Here is an 18,025-nt window from a genome sequence, read left to right on the forward strand (position 1 = left end):
GATTCTTAGATGAGTCGCTTGAGCTTTGGTGTTGACTCACTTGGGTCCTCACTTGTGCACCAGTGAGAGGAGAATCCCGAGCTTACTCAAGCGATTTTCCAACGTTGGCCAATAATGTAATAACTGGCACTCACCTCTCCTGTGGATTCTCTTTGAGTTCAACTGAAGCAAGGGTTGTTTCGTAATAAGAACAGCAACAAACTGTTTAATATATTTGCCTTTATTTCTAGGGCATGTTCATGGACCAATTTGTTAATGTTCTTATAAAAGAGTGTTCGGTAACAAGAACATTGCTATCACATAAAAAACACAGTATTCTATGCATGTATCACCAAGATTGGGCTACATTCATGAAATATTGTATTTTGACACATGCACAAAATATTGCATTTTAAAAATCGCAGTGTTACTAATACCAAACTCCTCCTAAAAATCCCCACCTAATCAGGTGCAATCAGTCGATCAGAAGAAAAAACGGCATCGTGCTCAAGATAGAAAGGGGTTCTGACATGACAGAAGGATGAAAGCAGCCACCACGCCAACACCAGATTCAGGGCAAAATCGGCCAGTCAGATAGGAATATCCGCTGTGAAAGATTTCTGCTGCATTTAGTGGTCATAGGCTGTTGGTTATAAGTTGTGTGACGCCAGGAGATGACGGGCGGGCACGGCCCAACCATGGTGGAGGCTTCAACAATCCACCTAGAGAGGGTTAAGGGTTACAAGTGGTCTCGATCTGGATTGACAATTCTGTCTAATTTTAGCCCTAAACCAAATCAAAAGATTAAAAAAATCAAATATTTGACCAAATCTGAGATGAGCTAGATTCATGCATACCCCATAACTGGTGCATGTGCCTGGCCTTGCCAATAAGCGTGTACTGCACCGAACTCATGCACCATGTTCCAGCATAGAAGAATTGTACATGGACAGACTGCAAATGAAATAGAAGGGGGATAGTAACAAAACCGCATATGATACAGTAATTTGTGACAACTTATTGGCTCCAGTTGAACTAACTGTACCGAAAAGGGCTCAAGCGAACCCAGTTAAATTGGTGGAGTTTATTGGATCCATCTGATAAATAGCGTGCTTCCACTCATGCTCCCTCCCCCTCCGAACCCAACTTTTTTAGTGTATTGACTTGGTTCCGGCCTTTCTTTTGCTAAAATTCACACTTGATATCCATTTTCACAAAATAAGATGCCTGTCAGAGCTATTTTTCACGAATTCACTGAGACAAGAAAATGTCCAAGGCTTCACCTCTTCAATTTAAATATCATTTGGTTCATTTACAGTTTGAGACATGATTAGTATTGGGGAAGACAATTACAACTTCTTCATGAAATTCACAAACTGAGACCACCATGCGCTTAGGGGAAATATTTACATTGCATACTTACAGATGTTTCTTATCCAGCAACAAAGATCTGGTCCATCATTTGTCTTCATGCATGGAGAAGATTCCTCAAAGCGCCTTGAGGTAAAATAGCTGCAGAAAATGTATATTTAGGAAAGTACTTAAACATTAATTTGGAAACAAGACCGAAAACATTGCATACCCATGCGTGAAATGACCACATAGCTTAAAGTACAATAGCTGAAACGGAATATGAGTCCAACAAAGCTTACAGTGAGTATGGGTAGGTTCCCCCAGAATTTGAAATATGAAAGACAAAATTAACAGCACATGTCAGATTCACATGAAGAGAAGCTGCAAGTTGCATGCCCAAAAAGAATATCTGCCACCAACCTGAAAATTGGTTTCCGCCGGCGTAATGTTTTTCCAAATCATAAATATACCCACAAAAAAAAGAAAGATGCAACTTTGACGCAAATCTACAAAATTGAACTAGTCACTGATGAAGGTTCTTGTGGTAATAATTGCAATCGGGTGATAGGAAAGCTAGATGCAGTGGGTTGGTCAGACAATAGATTTGGTGATCCTGCAGTTACTGGAAGAACATGGTGGCAGTAACGGTGGTGGTGACGAACTGGTGCTATTAGTAGTTGTAGAAGCAGGTGGTATTAGTGGTGGTAGTAACAGGAGCACCAGTAGTATAATAGTGGTGGGGAAGGTAATGGGAGTAGCAGTATCAAGGCCAGTGGTCATGAATGTGGTGATAGTCGTAGCAGTGGTACATCACATGGACTTGAACAAATCATTTAACACTTCAAACGCAAGAACGGTCGAGCAATTGAGAGGAAATCATTTTTTTTTACCTTATCACTTTCTTCCAGCACATAAACAAGTTAAATCCACAGAATGACAGAGACTGAGTTGGACCAATTCCAGAAATAACTGGAAAACTTAACGAGTTACATCAATCTGTATCTGTAATGAGACAGCATTATCAACATTAAGCATCACCAAAGCCCCCAAGGCTCTGAATGCTCCAATTATAGCTGCACTGTAAGGGTTGTGGCCAGAGGATGGAAACCTTAAGAACAAAGATGTACCTTAAACAAAAAAGGTTCCATTGCTGCAAGATTTGACAGTTCATAGTTTGGACACTTTCTGTATCCGCAAAATCAGGTATCTCACCTGCAAGAAAACCATGATCTGTTATTATGATGATTAAGAAAATGATAATAAACAAAAATAAATCCACAGAAAGTTCACCTTCTATATAGGGTTTTAATATCATGCTTCAATAGAGGGCTTTCTAGGAATGTATCGTCACTATCAGATATGTCAATCTCAACCATCTGGAATGCCTGAGGGGCGCACTGCTCAGTCCACTCAAACCACACTTTAGATATCAACTCCTTTCTAAAGGAAGTAATATGGTCTTCCTCTTCCGGGGAATCAGCAGCAACCATTCTATAAACATAAACCTTCTTGTTCTGTCCAGGTCGGAAAGCACGTCCAACTGCTTGACGTGTGACAGAAGGATTCAAATGGACATCCAAAAATAATACACGAGAAGCTCCAACTAGAGATATCCCTTCACCACATGCTTTAATAGAACCAAACAAAACTTTTGCGTTTGGTGACTCGTTGAATTGTTCTTCGGCTATAGCTCTTTCAACAGGCTTAGAGTCGCCTGAAATCTCAAAAATTTCTTTCCCTAAACTCCAACCCTTTTTCAGTATGACTAGCCTCTCTAAAAATTGTAATGGACGCAGATACTGTCCAAAGACTAGTAGCTTTTCTCCAAACTTTTCAGTTAGAGAGAGTATATTCAGGAAAAACTTTGTCTTAATCCCATCATTCACATCCATCTTCTTTATAAGTTCATCAATTTTTTTGACATCAGCATTTTGGACTTCTTTCAAACATGGATGCATGTAGATTGCACTAGATAAAAAACTCCTCTTGAACTTGCCACCCTCCACTTTTTCCATCTCTTGAACTGATACTTTTTGCTTTTGAGATAAATTTAAAATTACTGTGAAATCTAGTAGCCCAGGAAGCTCATCCAAAAAGTCTCCCCTGTAATAGTGAAGCATATCATTAGTAAGCTTTCTCAGTTCTTGTATTACAGTGGCTTTCAGTTTAGGGTCATCACTCTGCAGTGCCTCTTCGACCAAGTCAGAGAATGATCTCTCTGTCTGAGTCTTATGAATCCTTTTACCACCAAATACCATCTTTATCCTGCTTGAGATATGTCGTACAACAGCACGAGAAGACTCCAACTTGAAAAAATTTGGTCTAACAAGTTTCACGATGTTGAACACTTCCTTGACATGGTTCTGAAACAAAGTGCCTGAAAGAACCACTTTGCGTGGTGTTAGAACTTTAGCAAGGGAATGCAGTACATCTGTATCCTCATTCCTTGGAGTATGTCCCTCATCCAGAATAAGCAGGCCAGGAACTTTCAAGAGTATCTCCTGGCAGGCAGCTGTAAGTTTGTTTGGGTCCGCATCACAAATGATGCTTGAAAATTGTTTGTATCCTGAAAGTAGGATGCTCCTTTGATCTTTCCAGTTTTTCAAAATATGCAACTGCCGAGAACGACTCTCAGCCTTGTACAAGGAACACAAGGGTATGTCTTCAATCCTCCACTTTTGAAATTCCTTTCTCCATGTCTCTATGATCCCTTTAGGCAGGACAATTAGTGGCCTGGCATTTGGATACTTTGTCAAAAAACTTTGGATGAAACTTATGACCAACATTGTTTTCCCTGAACCAGGTGCATGAGCAAGAATACAGCCTCCTGGTTTATCTATCAGTAGGTTCTTCTGCAGGAAACTGAACCCCTCCAGTTGATGTGCCCTCATTTGTTTGGCATGCCTTGGATGTATCGGAAGTTCAGCCAGGCTGAGATCCTCTATAGAGTTGGAAGGATTGGATAGCAGATCCGATTCCCTTTTGTCAAGTTCTTCTGAAGTAGAAAAGACATATTGAGAGCTGAATGAGGAGGTTTTTGTACTCTTTGAAACCTGTAATATCAAAGTATTAATGAAAGTCAATACATAGTTCTTTTACACTTTAAAGGTAATCTACAGCAATCTATGTAACATGGGTACATCAGTTTTGGAGGAGTACCCATACCGGTTGGTGCGACACCAATACGGGTACGTGTACGCCGTCGGACACGGCCTGGGTACGGGTCAACACATACCGGGTACGGTCAACATATCCGGGTCCATGTCTATCCAAAAACAAACTCGGTCAACATTGACCAAGTCCATTTTTGTCCAAAAATTAGGGGTTTTTTGCCTTTCATATTTCCTTTTGAAAACATAGAGCCCTCAACGGAGTTGAGGGCTTTGTTTCATTCTTCTCCGCTGCTATTTGATGAGGAAGAACTCTGGTGACCTTCAGCGACCTCCAGCGGAAACAATTTGGGTGAACGCTGGCTGATTTGGGCGATAATTTTTCTGGCGACCTTCAGTGGTCTTCCTGCATCAACTATTTTTCTTTTTATTGTTGTTCTTAGTAGTATTTTTGTTTTTCTTCTTCTACTGGTTTGGCATTTTTTATCTTCTTTTTCTTCTTCGAAAAGCACCCTTTCTCTTTTACATTTATATGCAACCATGCTCCACAATGCTGAACTGTTCCAGTATTTTCTGTATTTGGTGCCTAACTCCTGTATTTTTTGTAATTGAGCCATTTGAGTTCAGCATTTAGCGCTTAGATTCCAGTTTCACAATATGTGTGTGTGTGTGTGTGTGTGTGTACGTCTGTATCACATGGGTGCAAGTGCAGACACCGGTGCAAAGCATTTTAGAAAAGGTTGGGTGTGGGGACAGCCACGTGTGAGTGTTTGGAAGATTTTAAACAAACAAACACATACATAATAGTTTACATTAACAAAATATAGATTACTAAACAAAAAACATCAAAATATACCCAGAAAAAAAATATACAAAAAATGAATCATCTGGGACATACCGCCTGCAACTCAGCCATGCGTGTTTAAGAAGGGTGTGGTGCCTTTCCAAGAGTGCCCATGTGACACTATTACATACATATCTAACCCAGGATAAGACAAGAAAAAAATGCTGCTGTTTAGCATGGAACACGTGGGCAGTTCTGACAGGTTAGGAAACCCGTTTGGCTGTGGAACAATGAAATAAGAAGATAAAACTGAAAGCAGGGTGGTGAAAAAAAGGTCAAAACATAAGAATGAAGGATCAAACCCTTCGATGTTTCAAATTAAACATGTCTGTCTTGCATGATGGGAAAGAGTGGGTTTTGACCAAAAAAATAAGGACAAGCTTGTCTTCGTTTATGGAAAGAAAAAACTATGTAGGACCTCTCATGGTCCACTTCTGGTAGGACTTACAATTCATCCCAATAAGTTGTCACACTTCATGGCATTGATTGCATCTCATTTAACTACTTTTTTTTTTGTGTGAATTAAATTCGTTTTTATCGATTAGTTGCCAAATTCTGCCTCCATTTTTCTAGAGCTGAGGTACTCATTCTCCACCTGAGAGAATCTACTTATTAGAAAATGCAGACGGTTAAAAACTTGAAACTAATTCAAAATTTTACAAAAAACACAAACAGCTACCAAAACATGTGCAAGATTGAAGATGTGATATTTTGGATTTTGCTAAATTTAAATGCATTTCATATGCCTGTTTTGATGGAAACCATGTTTATACCTAAGGTGTCCAATAAGCCTTAGGTTTTAAGAAAACTGAAAGGATATGGCACTCACTAAAGCAAGGAACTCTATCCCTGACTCGACGACAAAGATGAAGCACAATAGGCACGGCTACTATGGCTGCTGACCAGCCATGTTCGAGCCAAGCTGGGCTGGCTCGAACTTCACTTGAGTCTCAAAAGGCACAACTCAAGCTCGGGTTTTAAGAAAAGTGAAAGGGTGTGAAGCACGGGCGCCCACTAGAGTCAGGGACTTTGTCCTTGACTCAACAACAAAGACGAAGCAGAGCAGGCACAGCCACAGCTACTAGGGCTGTTCACAAGCTGGGCTGGGCCAGATCAAGTCTCAAAAGGCACAACTCGAGATTGAGCTTAAGAAGGCTCAAACTCGACTGCCAAGCTGTTTTTTAAAAGAATGTTTTTTAACATCAATGGAAGAACTAGATTTGAACTCTAAACCTGACCCTTGTTAGCTGAAGGAAACCCATTTGAAGTACTGTGATAATATTGTGAAATGCCTTCTACATAATCGCTTGCCATGAGCTTAATCGAGTTTAAAGGAGCCAATCCCACATAGCTCAAGCTAGACTTGTTTACTTAAGTGAGTCCATTTATTAACTCCAACTAGACTTGTTTATTAAATGAGTTGAGTTTGCTTTCGAGCTTATGCAAGTCGAGCTCGAGTTTATTTGACCCATTGAACAGCCTTAACAGCCACAAAGGCTGGCTCTCACAAATGATGAGAGTGATGAGGATGTGCAGCTGTAGCCATAAGAACTGGTGGACTCTCTCTTTTTCTCTCTCTTTGTCGCACACGCACAAAGGCATGGAAGAGGCAAAATGCCCGGCTCCGGCTGTTCATAATCTAGTAGTAACCAGAAGGTCCTGAACTCAAATCTATATGCTGGAAGCACACAAACAAGCATGATATAATCTCTTGGAAGCATAATACAGTTTAACAACCCAATAAGCCCCAAAAACATTTTCTATTTCTAAATAGTTGAGCTTATGTCTACTAGTTATCCATCAATAATAAGCTGATAACATTCATTAAACTCATTATTAGAGAGAATCAACTTGCTAATTTTACATATGCAGCAAAAAACATATGATAGATATGGAGCCAAAACAAATAACAGAATACAAACTATAGCAGATTAGCAGCAGAAGAACAACTCTGCAACTTCATGACTCATCAGTTAACCCAGCAAGTGACAATTAAACTATCCGTTAAAAGATATTAACATGAGCACAAGCATCATCTGGCTTGAATATTATATACATCTCGACACTAGCAAATGCACAAGTCTGTCATAAATGCATTTTTAACAAAGAAAGTACAAAAAAGTAGGCAATTTGGCATTGTTCTAAGCTTCTGTACCTTTTTCCATTGATATTCAAAAATCATATCAATACTTTTTAGAACCACTCCACATGACTTGCAATATAGACCCAAATCATCTTCCATAACAAGAGAATGCTCACATGTCTTCCCTCCATTATCAGGGACTTGACCACCATCAGGAACAGAAGTCTACCAGGGGGGAACAAAAAAAGTGACTAGAGTATTAGACATGCAGGAAAGTTTGCAATTACAAATTCACAGTTGTAGAAGTGAAAAGATCATTAACAAAGTTTCATGTGCCAGAAAAACAAAATAACTGTCGATATATTGATTTTTTGTAAATATGATGGTAATACAAGTTTTGTCATCACTGTTTCTGTCATTGTTTCTCTCATTAATGTTTTCAACTTTTGTCATCACCAAGTTCAGTCAACCTATCTCTGGGCCAGAGGAAAATATTTGTCAAATTTAGTAGCACCCAGCACATCAGGATGGTTTCCAGGTAACATTTGTTTTTCTGTCAACTATGCTTTACAGTTGCAATCAATTTGATCTACAAATTGCTAAGAAGCTTGACCATAATAAGATGACCACATCAAACCAAGTCTATAATAATGTAATCATTTACCATTTGGAGCATTATATGAACACTAGAGCTATCCCAAAGGCATCATACGGGATACAAAGTTAGATGATAGCATATGAGTTGGATAAATAACTATTAGACTTACAATTAAACAAAGTGTTCATTGATATACAAAAATATATGGATTAGTTAATCCACATATGGTTATGTATTGTGCTTACAAACCAAGTCCAAACGCCAACCAGTAGTTGGAGAGACAATACGTGCAGAGGAAACTTAGGCGCTCTTCAATTTTTTCATAAATGACAAAATATTTAAAAGTTGACGATAAAAACACAATGCAACAGTTTATGGTAGACGGTTTATTTTTAATGATGGCTTACGCTGCATTTAGCCATGGCTTTTAAATATTTAGCCAAGCCAGCAGATTGCAATTTTCCCATCCATATATATATATATATTATATATATATGTGTGTGTGTGTGTGTGTGTGGTCACACACACACACACACATAGATACACACGCAACAGATTTTTAAATATTACTAAGGGATGTGTAGCAAGCGCATTTCTAAAACTGGCATTTTATTATATGCATACACTTTATTTTACAAATTATATATAATATATCAACGTTATAATGAATTAAATACATTATTTTATACATATCAGAAGATACTTAAATGAAAATGAGGTTTATAAAACCAACTGAATCATCAAGTAGACCCACCAGTCACATGTCAATTCATTCTGAGTTGAATCCCGAGTCACTGGGTTTTAAGACATGCATGAGCACATTTTTTAGCCCAAATATAGTTCTCCTGGCAGCATCAATTGTCAATAGGTGTTTGGAAAACCTCATACCAAGAAAGGCACAATAAACACTGCAGGTTCTTGTCACATATCATGCGCCAACACCGGCACTAAGTTATCAACTAATTCTTACCAACAATAGCAATTGTTTGCATATGTAAATGTGTCCTCAAATCTAATGAGTACCAGGAATGAAACAAGATGAACCTGAGCAAGAAATGAAATCATTATTATTGCCGTCATGAAGTTTGCATAGACAAACATACCACTGAGGATCCTAATGCCATGTCCATATCATTCCAAATGTCTGCATTATCATTATCTTCAACGTCATTTTGATGATTTTCCAAAAGCTCAGCTTGGAGGACAATGTCCCTTTTGAAACCATTATCTAACTTTAGTAAGGTATCATTTTGCGTGTCGGTATGAACCTGCCATCAATGGAAAACTACACCTCAAATGAAAAGCACTGCAGTGGAATAATACAAAAATAGTGAGAACGTTCAGTTTTCAATGGTAAAATTGCTTACCTTTGAAGCTTTCAGTGCTTCATCTCTAACCTTTCCCTCGAGGTTGCCTAGGGAAACCCCCAATTCGTGAGCTTCAAGATTATTGGCACTTTTCCACCCATCAACAGATACAGGATTTGAGATGCATTGATTACTTCCAAACTCATTGAAATTGTGTTGAAATAGTGATTCAAATTTTTCATGTAGTGAAGCAACACGTTGAACATCTGGCATATAGGGTTTGTGCTCAGACACCGAGTTGCTCCTAATTTTGTTGACATTTTCACAACCTTCCTCTTCATCAGAATCGAGAACCACTACAGGAATACCTAATTGCTTTTGAGATGTCACCAATTTACTAGGGCTAGGAGTGCTATGAACGGAAGCTGAATGGCGAGCTAAGCTTAGACTGTCTTTAAACTTCATAGCACAAGCAGAAAGCTCATTCATATCTTTTGTAACACTACCATACTCCCCATCATCTGTACCAATTAATAGATTGCTTAGCAACACAGGGTCAACAGAATTGCAGATGCTCGTGTCGTACCACCTCCGCAGCCTTTTGAATGGACTCGAATATATCTCTATAACAGTAGTAAATCCATAATGAAAAAACTGATCAACAACACCAAATAGTACCAAGCACATCAACAAAGAATTGCAGGAAAGGTGTCTTAAGACTCCAACATAAGGCACAAAGACCACATGTTATACTTAAATTTCAACAAGTCATACATCAAAAATATGTCAGCTTCCATGCAGAAATTTCCAATTATTTTTTAGTGAAAAACATATCCGGCCACTCCTTAATCACCAAAATATTTCTCGAGAAAAACAGACAATCACTTGATAGTTGATATAATAGAAAAGCAGAAAAAGCAATGTGATTGGAATAACAAATTAAATAAAGAGTATTTCTAAACAGCAGATATCTTCAGAGAAAAATGTGAATGGAGTATTTGAAGCATTAAAGCTCTATTGAAGGAAATAAAATACCTTCATAACTGCATGAGTTTGCCATATCAGACCAGAAGGCAAAATGAAGAAGCTAGACCTACATGCCCAGTCTCAATTCCTGCCATGGGATAAATGTGACATCTGCAAGGTAGCCAACAACAAAAAGTTGGTTCCAAAACACCTGTCACTTCAACAGATACATGATGAACAGGTGCAAGATAACAGGCTCATTGAATCAGCAATTCATTGAACATAGATTCTTTAAGGTGGTTGGTAAGCGTTATACCCACACCAGGTGCTGTTGCAGGTTAGCTGCTGCTTCAACTCACCAAATCCAACTCAGCCATGCCGGTCAACTTTACCTCATATCGTAGAATCAGACTCAATTCTCATTCAAATTGGATGTTGTCAACTCAGGTTCATTAGCTTATTCTCATAAATAGTTTACATTTTATACCTTTACTGCGCACCATTTCTACATTTGCTATTGCCTATGACGTTAAAAAGGTGTTGCATGTAAACTCACACCTACGTGGTTACACACACGTATGTGTGCGTATGTGCTTGTGTTCATGCGCACGCTTGGCACATCTCTTGTATATGACGTAGTTGCACACGGTGAACTAGAAGAGATTTTTCCATTCCGAATTATAAATATTTCCATGGGAAACAAAACATGGAAATAAACATTGGTACAGCGTAACATGGAGAAATCATGGGTCTGCAACTTTCGTGTACTTTTCGTTGAGCAGGGAAAGATGTAGTCACAGAGAGAGCAAAAGCCGTTGTTCACATAAGCGTGGAAGAGCCAGAGTTTGTAAATGAGACAATGGAGATAAACGTGGGTAGTCGGCCCAGGTGTAGACCAGCCTGGTTTCTCTATGAACAGAAACAGTGGGTCCCACTCTTAATTGCTGTTTAAGAATACTTTTCTTAAGCAGGAACAGGAATCACATAGAACTAAAATGAGAGGCAAATTCTATTAAATTGTTACTCTGCAATAGAAGCATCAGTGACCACGGAAATGATACCCAAAATGATTAAGAACTTTACGCTTGGCCTCCTTAGCAAGCTAATGCCAATAAACAAACTGACAAAAGAAAATGGTATGCATGTTCCCACAAAGTCAAGTGAATACAAACAATCAACGATTGTATTTCCACTATTCAAACTGTATATACCAAATCCTTTAAAAGATAACTTCTAATAAGCACCATGCGACTAACCAAATGAATGCATTAGAAGTTTGGTAGAAGAAACATACACGGATTTCGCTATCAAATTATAAATAGCACACCGATGAATCAAATCAAACAATACAATAAGAAAGACATGGGTATTTACATGCTTCCAGGAAACGATAGATTTCCCAAACGAATCGAGACAGAGAGAGTGGAAGACAATACCTTCTCCAGCAAGCGAACCATTTCATCTTCCTCCTCCCCAACGTCAAAAAGAGAACGAGAAGCAGCGAGAAAGAGAGAAAATAAGAGAATGAGGCCTCTCTCTTGCCCAAGGGGCCTCCTCAGTTAGTGGGGACTGTCCCTTTCGATCGCGAACCCCGCCACGCCCTTTTCTAGCAAAAATCTTCAACGTTCGATCCGGAGATGGACGGCTGCGACGTCGGATTTCTTGAAGTGGAGCTCTGCTCGGTTGTTGCGCTTTCGCGGGTCGGGAGGGCCGTGCACCAGGCATCTGAACGCTCACAACCGTCCATCTTGCCACGTTTTTTATTCTCCGGCGTTGTCAGAGGAGACGAACGGGTTCGTACGGACCAATGAGGTTACAGTTGGATTGGACTTGCAGACAATCTTAGCCCGACCCGATTGGTGAATAACGTGGAGCAAAATCAACCATTCCATATCTGATAAGAAAACTCGCATTCAGTTAATGTATCTTATCTTGTATGTACATTATGTAGCAAATTTACATTGAATTTAGATTAATTTTATTGACATCCTTTAAATGGCCTTAACCTGTGCAATTTTTAGTTCATTTACTTGGTATGACCCAAAATTAAACTAGAACAACTATTCCAGTCTGGTTTGGATTTAATGCATTCAGCAAAAACGATGAGATAGCAACTTAGCATTCAATGAAACGATTAAAGACATTGTTTCCTAACATGGTATTATATGCAATGAGAAACTATTTATAGTTCACATGTTTAAGATCACCAATGTCATTTTCATAAGAAACTACTTATAGTTTTTTTCTACATCAACATTTTTTTTTATGAAAAATGAGTTTTACTTGTCAAAGCTTAACGATGCAACACTATAAAACAAAAAAAAAATGAAGATATATAATTATATGGTTGGGAGCTGCTATTAACACGATGCTTTAGCTCAAAAGATTGTCTTCTAGTGAATTAAAGGCGAAATGTTTCCATTCAAATTAAAAAGGAATTGTTCTCAACTTGAAAGCATTCGAAAATCAAATTTCATCTGTAATCAACCATGGTTTCATGGTATGGGAACACAAGTTTTAGAACTTGAAAACTTGAAAAATAGCTTCAATGCTATCTTGGTCATCCTGGACATTTTATTAGCAGACTCAAAGACATACCAAGTTTAGTATGGGACAAGAGGATGATAATGGGCATTCCACTAGCAAAAGCAGCCACATGTTGGCCGGTGTGGGCAGTTGACCTCACTGCTCCACATTTATTTATTTTCTTATTTATGTATATTACTGCCCCTATATATATGAGAAAATGTCAGTGGGAATGGTAGATAAGAGTGGGCATCGGGCCCGGGACAATATTTTATATTATATTTTTGTAAATTTTCATAAATATATATAATCTATGATTTACTTTTTTAATTAAAAGCAAGCTGAGTTGGGCTCTAATGGCCACCCCTAATAGTAGATACTTGGATTGAGAACAACTTGCTCAAACAACACTCATACTATATTCAGTGTTAAGAATATAAAGTTGTGAATCGGTCTCCATATTTTACGTCTTTTTTTTTTTTGTTTTTGTCAATGTAATGTTGTTGTAAGGTGTTGTGAATCAGATCACGGTTCACTTAATCCATTTTTGTTTGTTTATCTTCCACCACAAGTCTCAAATTAGCCACCATGGATCTTAGATCAAAGGGGTATCAGGCATGGTATAGTTATGAAGTTGAACCAAATTGATTATTTTTTTGTTTTAAGAAGACAAATAAATCATTGAAAAAAAAAGAAGAAAAAAAACTTCCGCAGCCAGTAATTGTAAAAACCTTGCAAAGGTTTGGATAGTAAAAAACAAAGTACTCAACTTTTCAAAAAATCCAAGTACAAGAGAATTGCAACGTGCAAAATATACTTTTTTGGCGCAAGAGTTAATAGTTTCAATTTTATTTTTTGTTTTTGTTGTTAATGTTGATGTGTCGACCAAAATGACAACGACCCAAACATTTCATTTCATTATGTAGTAAATTCAACTAATACAAAATCATTTCATATTTTTCAATTACACACATGACAAATAAAAAAAAACATTAATGAGACTTAAAACATGATGTGTCCGCATGACCATAGACTCAATAGAACAGTAGTAGAATGTGTAGTAGAATGTGAGCGGAACCATCTAATTAACATGCTGTTTCGAGCATCAAAACTAAGATGTAACCCTCTAAGATGTAACCTCAAATCTAAGACATAACCTATATAACTAAATATATGATATCTAAGACATAACCTATATAATTAAATATATGATATAATATATAAAAGAACATATAAACACTATATTATATTATCGTGATAAGTGTATGTAACGGTAAATGGCAGTCCCTACACACACTCTACCAAAACAACGGAGGATCGAGTGAAAGCTTGTTAAGCAGTAGGTATTTGAGTACTTGTTAATGGGTTTGTGACTAACGCGTGCGTTCAAAATTACCGATATGGTGGAGACTCTGGTTTAAACGGGTTCGCGCAATTTAGGGTTTTGCCCGCCATTGTTTTTACGGAGTGGAGCTTGCTTCTACTATGAGGAGGTGGTGCCCTTCTTCTCTCATCAAATGTGCACTTCGAAGCCCTAATTTGTTTATTGAACGATCGAGAAACCTTCGAGTGATTCTTCATGGATCCGATCTCTCCTCCTCGTCCTGCTTCCGCAGGTCTCCTGTTATTGGGTCCTGGTCGACCGATCCTTCCCCTCTCTCGGTTTCTCCTTCTCATTTGGAGGCTTCTGGGAATTGTGATTTCCGTGATTGGAAGCGAAAATACGGCGATTCCTGCGGTTTACCTGGCACAGCATTGGAAAATTTGAGATTTTATCCCACTTCTTCTTCGGGGTCTCCTTCGCCTTTGGCGTCGACATTTTTGAGTTTGTATTCTCGTTCGCTTTGGTCGCGAAGACAGGAACGCGATTCCAGGGTACGATCCAGAGGGTTATCGAGCGCTGTGGAACAGTCATCGGAAACAAATGCGACGACTACCGCCGGAGGTGAGGTTAGCCAGAAAGTTGTGGAGATCGTCGATGAGGTTACTGGGCTCACATTGATGGAAATCGCTGATCTTACGGAGGTTTTGAGAAAGAAATTTGGCGTCGACGAGATGCCGATGATGGACGTGATGATGCCGGGGATGGGCATGGGTGGCGTGGGAGGAGGCGCCCGTGCTGGCGGTGCTAAAGCAGAGGAGAAGAAGGCTGAGAAGACGGCATTCGATCTGAAGTTGGAGAGCTTCGACGCGGCTTCGAAGATCAAGATCATCAAGGAGGTGAGAACGTTCACTGATTTGGGTCTCAAGGAAGCCAAGGATTTGGTGGAGAAGACGCCGACATTGTTGAAGAAAGGGGTCTTGAAGGAAGAGGCTGAGAAGATCATAGAGAAGATGAAAGCAGTAGGTGCAAACGTCGTAATGGAATGAGGAGAAGTCTGCGTTTTCTTTTTGGTGAGTGATTAGGCATTTGGATAATTTTCAGTTATCCATGAAATTTCAGCGTCTCTGCTTCTTCGTTTTTTCTCATTGAATGCATAAAGAGGCTCGAGTAGTGTTAATGGAGAATCTTTCCATTTTGAGAACTATGTAATATCTACGACGCGTTGCGAGTGAAAGGTATAACGAAGGAAATATAGCCCGCCGACTCGCACCGTGGTAGTTTGGTAACCATGAGTGACTTCATCGATGGTAACACCGTTTAGAAGATCACGACTGCCGGTGCAGCGAGTCTTCATTTCCCAATCTTCAGCAAATACAGTCTATTACGTGGTCAGTGAATGGTGGGTTTAAAGACGTCAATCGTCGACAGTTATTAGATTTGAATTCCATGATTAAACTAATAGGTTTTTCAGTAACAAAATCATATAGTACACTACGATTGATTACACTTTGGAAAGTCCAGTCTATGAGGAGTTTGTATGCCACTGATCTTCCATCTCGCTTGGGCTCGATGTGTTACGCGTTTTTAGACAGAGTAGTGTGAAGTCTGCAGACTTGACGTAGGCTATACTCACTTCCTTCCCTGATGGCTTGTTTGATTTCCCTGATAACTCGTCTTGGAATTCGAGGGGCCTGCGCGGGACAATACCCATTCAGAACAACAATCTTGGATAGCCTCTCCAGGTTTAACACAGCTATATATGGTCTCCGTTTTTCTAGATTTCCTGTCAGATCACTAAAAATCCAGAACGTCTGCTTCTGGATTAATGCAACTGAAACCTTTATCGGGGCAACTGAGCATGCATTTGTGTCCATGCAATGTGCTTAGTACTGCTCTTTTGGACACGGAACTGTTGAGCTTTTATGCTGCTTTTCTACTGTTGCAGATCTCGGTTTCTGCTTATGGTCAACAGAAAATCAGATTGTCTGGTCGTCAGTTACATGTAAAAGATATTCGGTTGTCTTCTGTGGAACGTTGCTCATACAGACATATGAAACCATGTGTAATTCAAGGACGTTGGCTTCATTTGATGATAAACTGTTTTGAGCTACACAACACTATATGGTTCAGCAACTAAGGGTTGCATTATATTAGCACGCTGACCTGGTCTTGGGTTGTTCTTAATCACTTCCATATTCCAATTGTGCTCGTTTTTTCTGAAATCACCCGATGTGCTGCTTATTTTCCCTTGGTTCATGGATTACCGCTTTCTACCTTTGTGCACCGGCAGCCTGGTTAATGAGTTTATCCGTCATCCAGCCAGGTTACCTAGATGGCCAGCTGGGCTGTTCCTGTTAGTTTACTGATTATTTGTTTGGCTCGTTACCTGTCCCTTACTGCAGTACTAAATTGCAGTATCCATCTAGTTTTAGCTGATCACATAGTGTCAGAAGTTTTTGGTATAAAGCGCTTTGGTCCATTTTACTTTTGCATTTGGGCTAATGACTAATTGGAATTAAGTGCTCCTGGTCTTTTATCTAGTTTTTTTAGCATGTGAGCGACACTTTGTGTGCTTCTTTCAGTGCTCCATACTTTTTCAGTTTGAGTGCTTAGAATTGCAATTTAATACATCAGGCAATTTTTATTCTATTTCTGAAAAGCATGCACTTTATTATGGAGGGTACCCTTCTCTGAAATAGGATTGTTAGAGTGGGGGAGGGATTGGAAGGACTTATTTCAAGATTACGATTTTTTGGTTAGTGTTGCATTTATGAGATAGGACGTGGCTGTATTGGTTATAATTAGTAGTTTCAAGGTTATGTAACCGTACAGTGTCAAAGGGAAGCTTTAAGGAGGTGCTCTGCCCTAGGGAGAACAGAATTGGTCCGTACTCTTAGGTGAACAGTCCCAAACAATCCATCGATGAAGTGTGGATAATTATCCTGATTCTGCCACGTTAGAGTGGGCACTTAATGTGCTTTCTCTGGGAGGTTTTGAGCTTCATATTTTTGTTAGTTTTACTTCTTTTGTTGCATGAAAAAACTCAGTGAAGCCCTATTACGCGAGGTAATTGTTTCACTTGGTGAAGTCAAGCCAAAGTCTGAATTAGTCTGGACTCTGAACATATAAACAGCATCTTATTTACCAGTTTCTTGGGTAGCTAACGTCTTCTATTGTGTATCACTTGTTGTGCAGGGGTTTCAGGAGGAGGAATGCATGGTTGAAAGAGAACACCACAGGACTTAGATCTATTGAAGCCACCAAGTTGGATTCTGTTCAGCATCGCCTATGTTGATTTAATTCACCTCTGCATCTCCACTTTATCTTAAGTTTTGGGCTCGAGAATAACAAATCATCTCTTGATTAAAGCATGCAAATGACAAACTTTTGATTTGAACAGCAAGAGTTGGTTGGGCTGCGTCTTCGGTTGCTGATTTGGTTCCCTTGCATCTTTTGCATTGGACGAGAGAGAGAGAGAGCGAGAGAGACAGGGAGAGAGAGAGAGAGAGCGAGAGAGACAGGGAGAGAGAGAGAGGGAATACATAACCTGTTCTCTATGTCTTGAGAATTGTTCCACACAAATATTGTTTATGCCCCTAGATGGCTTAAACTATTGGCTTTAAGATTTTTGGTTAATGTACCTAGTAGTTTGTGGTTATGGATGTTCCAATGCTTTATCACTGCAAACTAGTTGAGGTTTCTTCTTTTTTCTTAAAGCAACGGTTGAAGCATCTGGGAAAGCCTAAGACATCTATCTATGAAGATTTCAAATATACTGATTGTAGCTTGTAACTAAGAGACCTATTTCCTCTTTCATCAGGAGGTCCTTCGTCCTTTTTTTCTTCTTTCTTCATAAGCTGTGGTAGGCAGGCTCGATGTAGTATGCCAGCAGGTATAGCCGGGTATTAAACTGACCTCCTTAAACTTGAAGAATC

General features: G+C 39.1%; 2 protein-coding genes across 17 annotated transcripts; one reads left to right on the forward strand and one right to left on the reverse strand.

The window, feature by feature from the left end:
- Positions 1-314: 314 nt before the first annotated feature.
- Positions 315-11,834, reverse strand: LOC116254280 (protein CHROMATIN REMODELING 35-like). Of its 16 annotated transcripts, none has more exons than XR_007573446.1 (11): positions 11,677-11,834; positions 10,310-10,411; positions 9,335-9,897; positions 9,071-9,235; positions 7,442-7,594; positions 2,623-4,385; positions 1,632-2,544; positions 1,403-1,491; positions 1,025-1,176; positions 837-933; positions 315-701 (listed from the first exon to the last, which is right to left on the reverse strand). XR_007573446.1 is itself a non-coding variant. In XM_031629558.1 (7 exons), exons 2-7 carry the CDS (start codon positions 10,332-10,334, stop codon positions 2,541-2,543), a joined length of 2,673 nt encoding a protein of 890 aa, XP_031485418.1. In that variant the 5' UTR covers positions 10,335-10,411; positions 11,677-11,834; the 3' UTR covers positions 1,235-2,540. The 16 variants fall into 16 exon arrangements, 2 of the variants coding, with proteins under 2 accessions (XP_031485418.1, XP_031485462.1); XR_007573450.1 differs by having other exon boundaries at positions 317-701; positions 2,223-2,544; XR_007573453.1 differs by having other exon boundaries at positions 319-701; positions 2,460-2,544.
- Positions 11,835-14,141: 2,307 nt separating this feature from the next.
- On the forward strand, positions 14,142-17,748 carry LOC116253407 (54S ribosomal protein L12, mitochondrial-like). Its single transcript, XM_031628209.2, has 2 exons — positions 14,142-15,160; positions 17,286-17,748. Exon 1 carries the CDS (start codon positions 14,252-14,254, stop codon positions 15,134-15,136), a length of 885 nt encoding a protein of 294 aa, XP_031484069.1. The 5' UTR covers positions 14,142-14,251; the 3' UTR covers positions 15,137-15,160; positions 17,286-17,748.
- The last annotated feature ends 277 nt before the right edge of the window (positions 17,749-18,025 follow it).

Source organism: Nymphaea colorata, chromosome 1 (genome assembly GCF_008831285.2).
Source record: "Nymphaea colorata isolate Beijing-Zhang1983 chromosome 1, ASM883128v2, whole genome shotgun sequence".
In the NCBI taxonomy this organism is placed as follows: domain Eukaryota; kingdom Viridiplantae; phylum Streptophyta; class Magnoliopsida; order Nymphaeales; family Nymphaeaceae; genus Nymphaea; species Nymphaea colorata.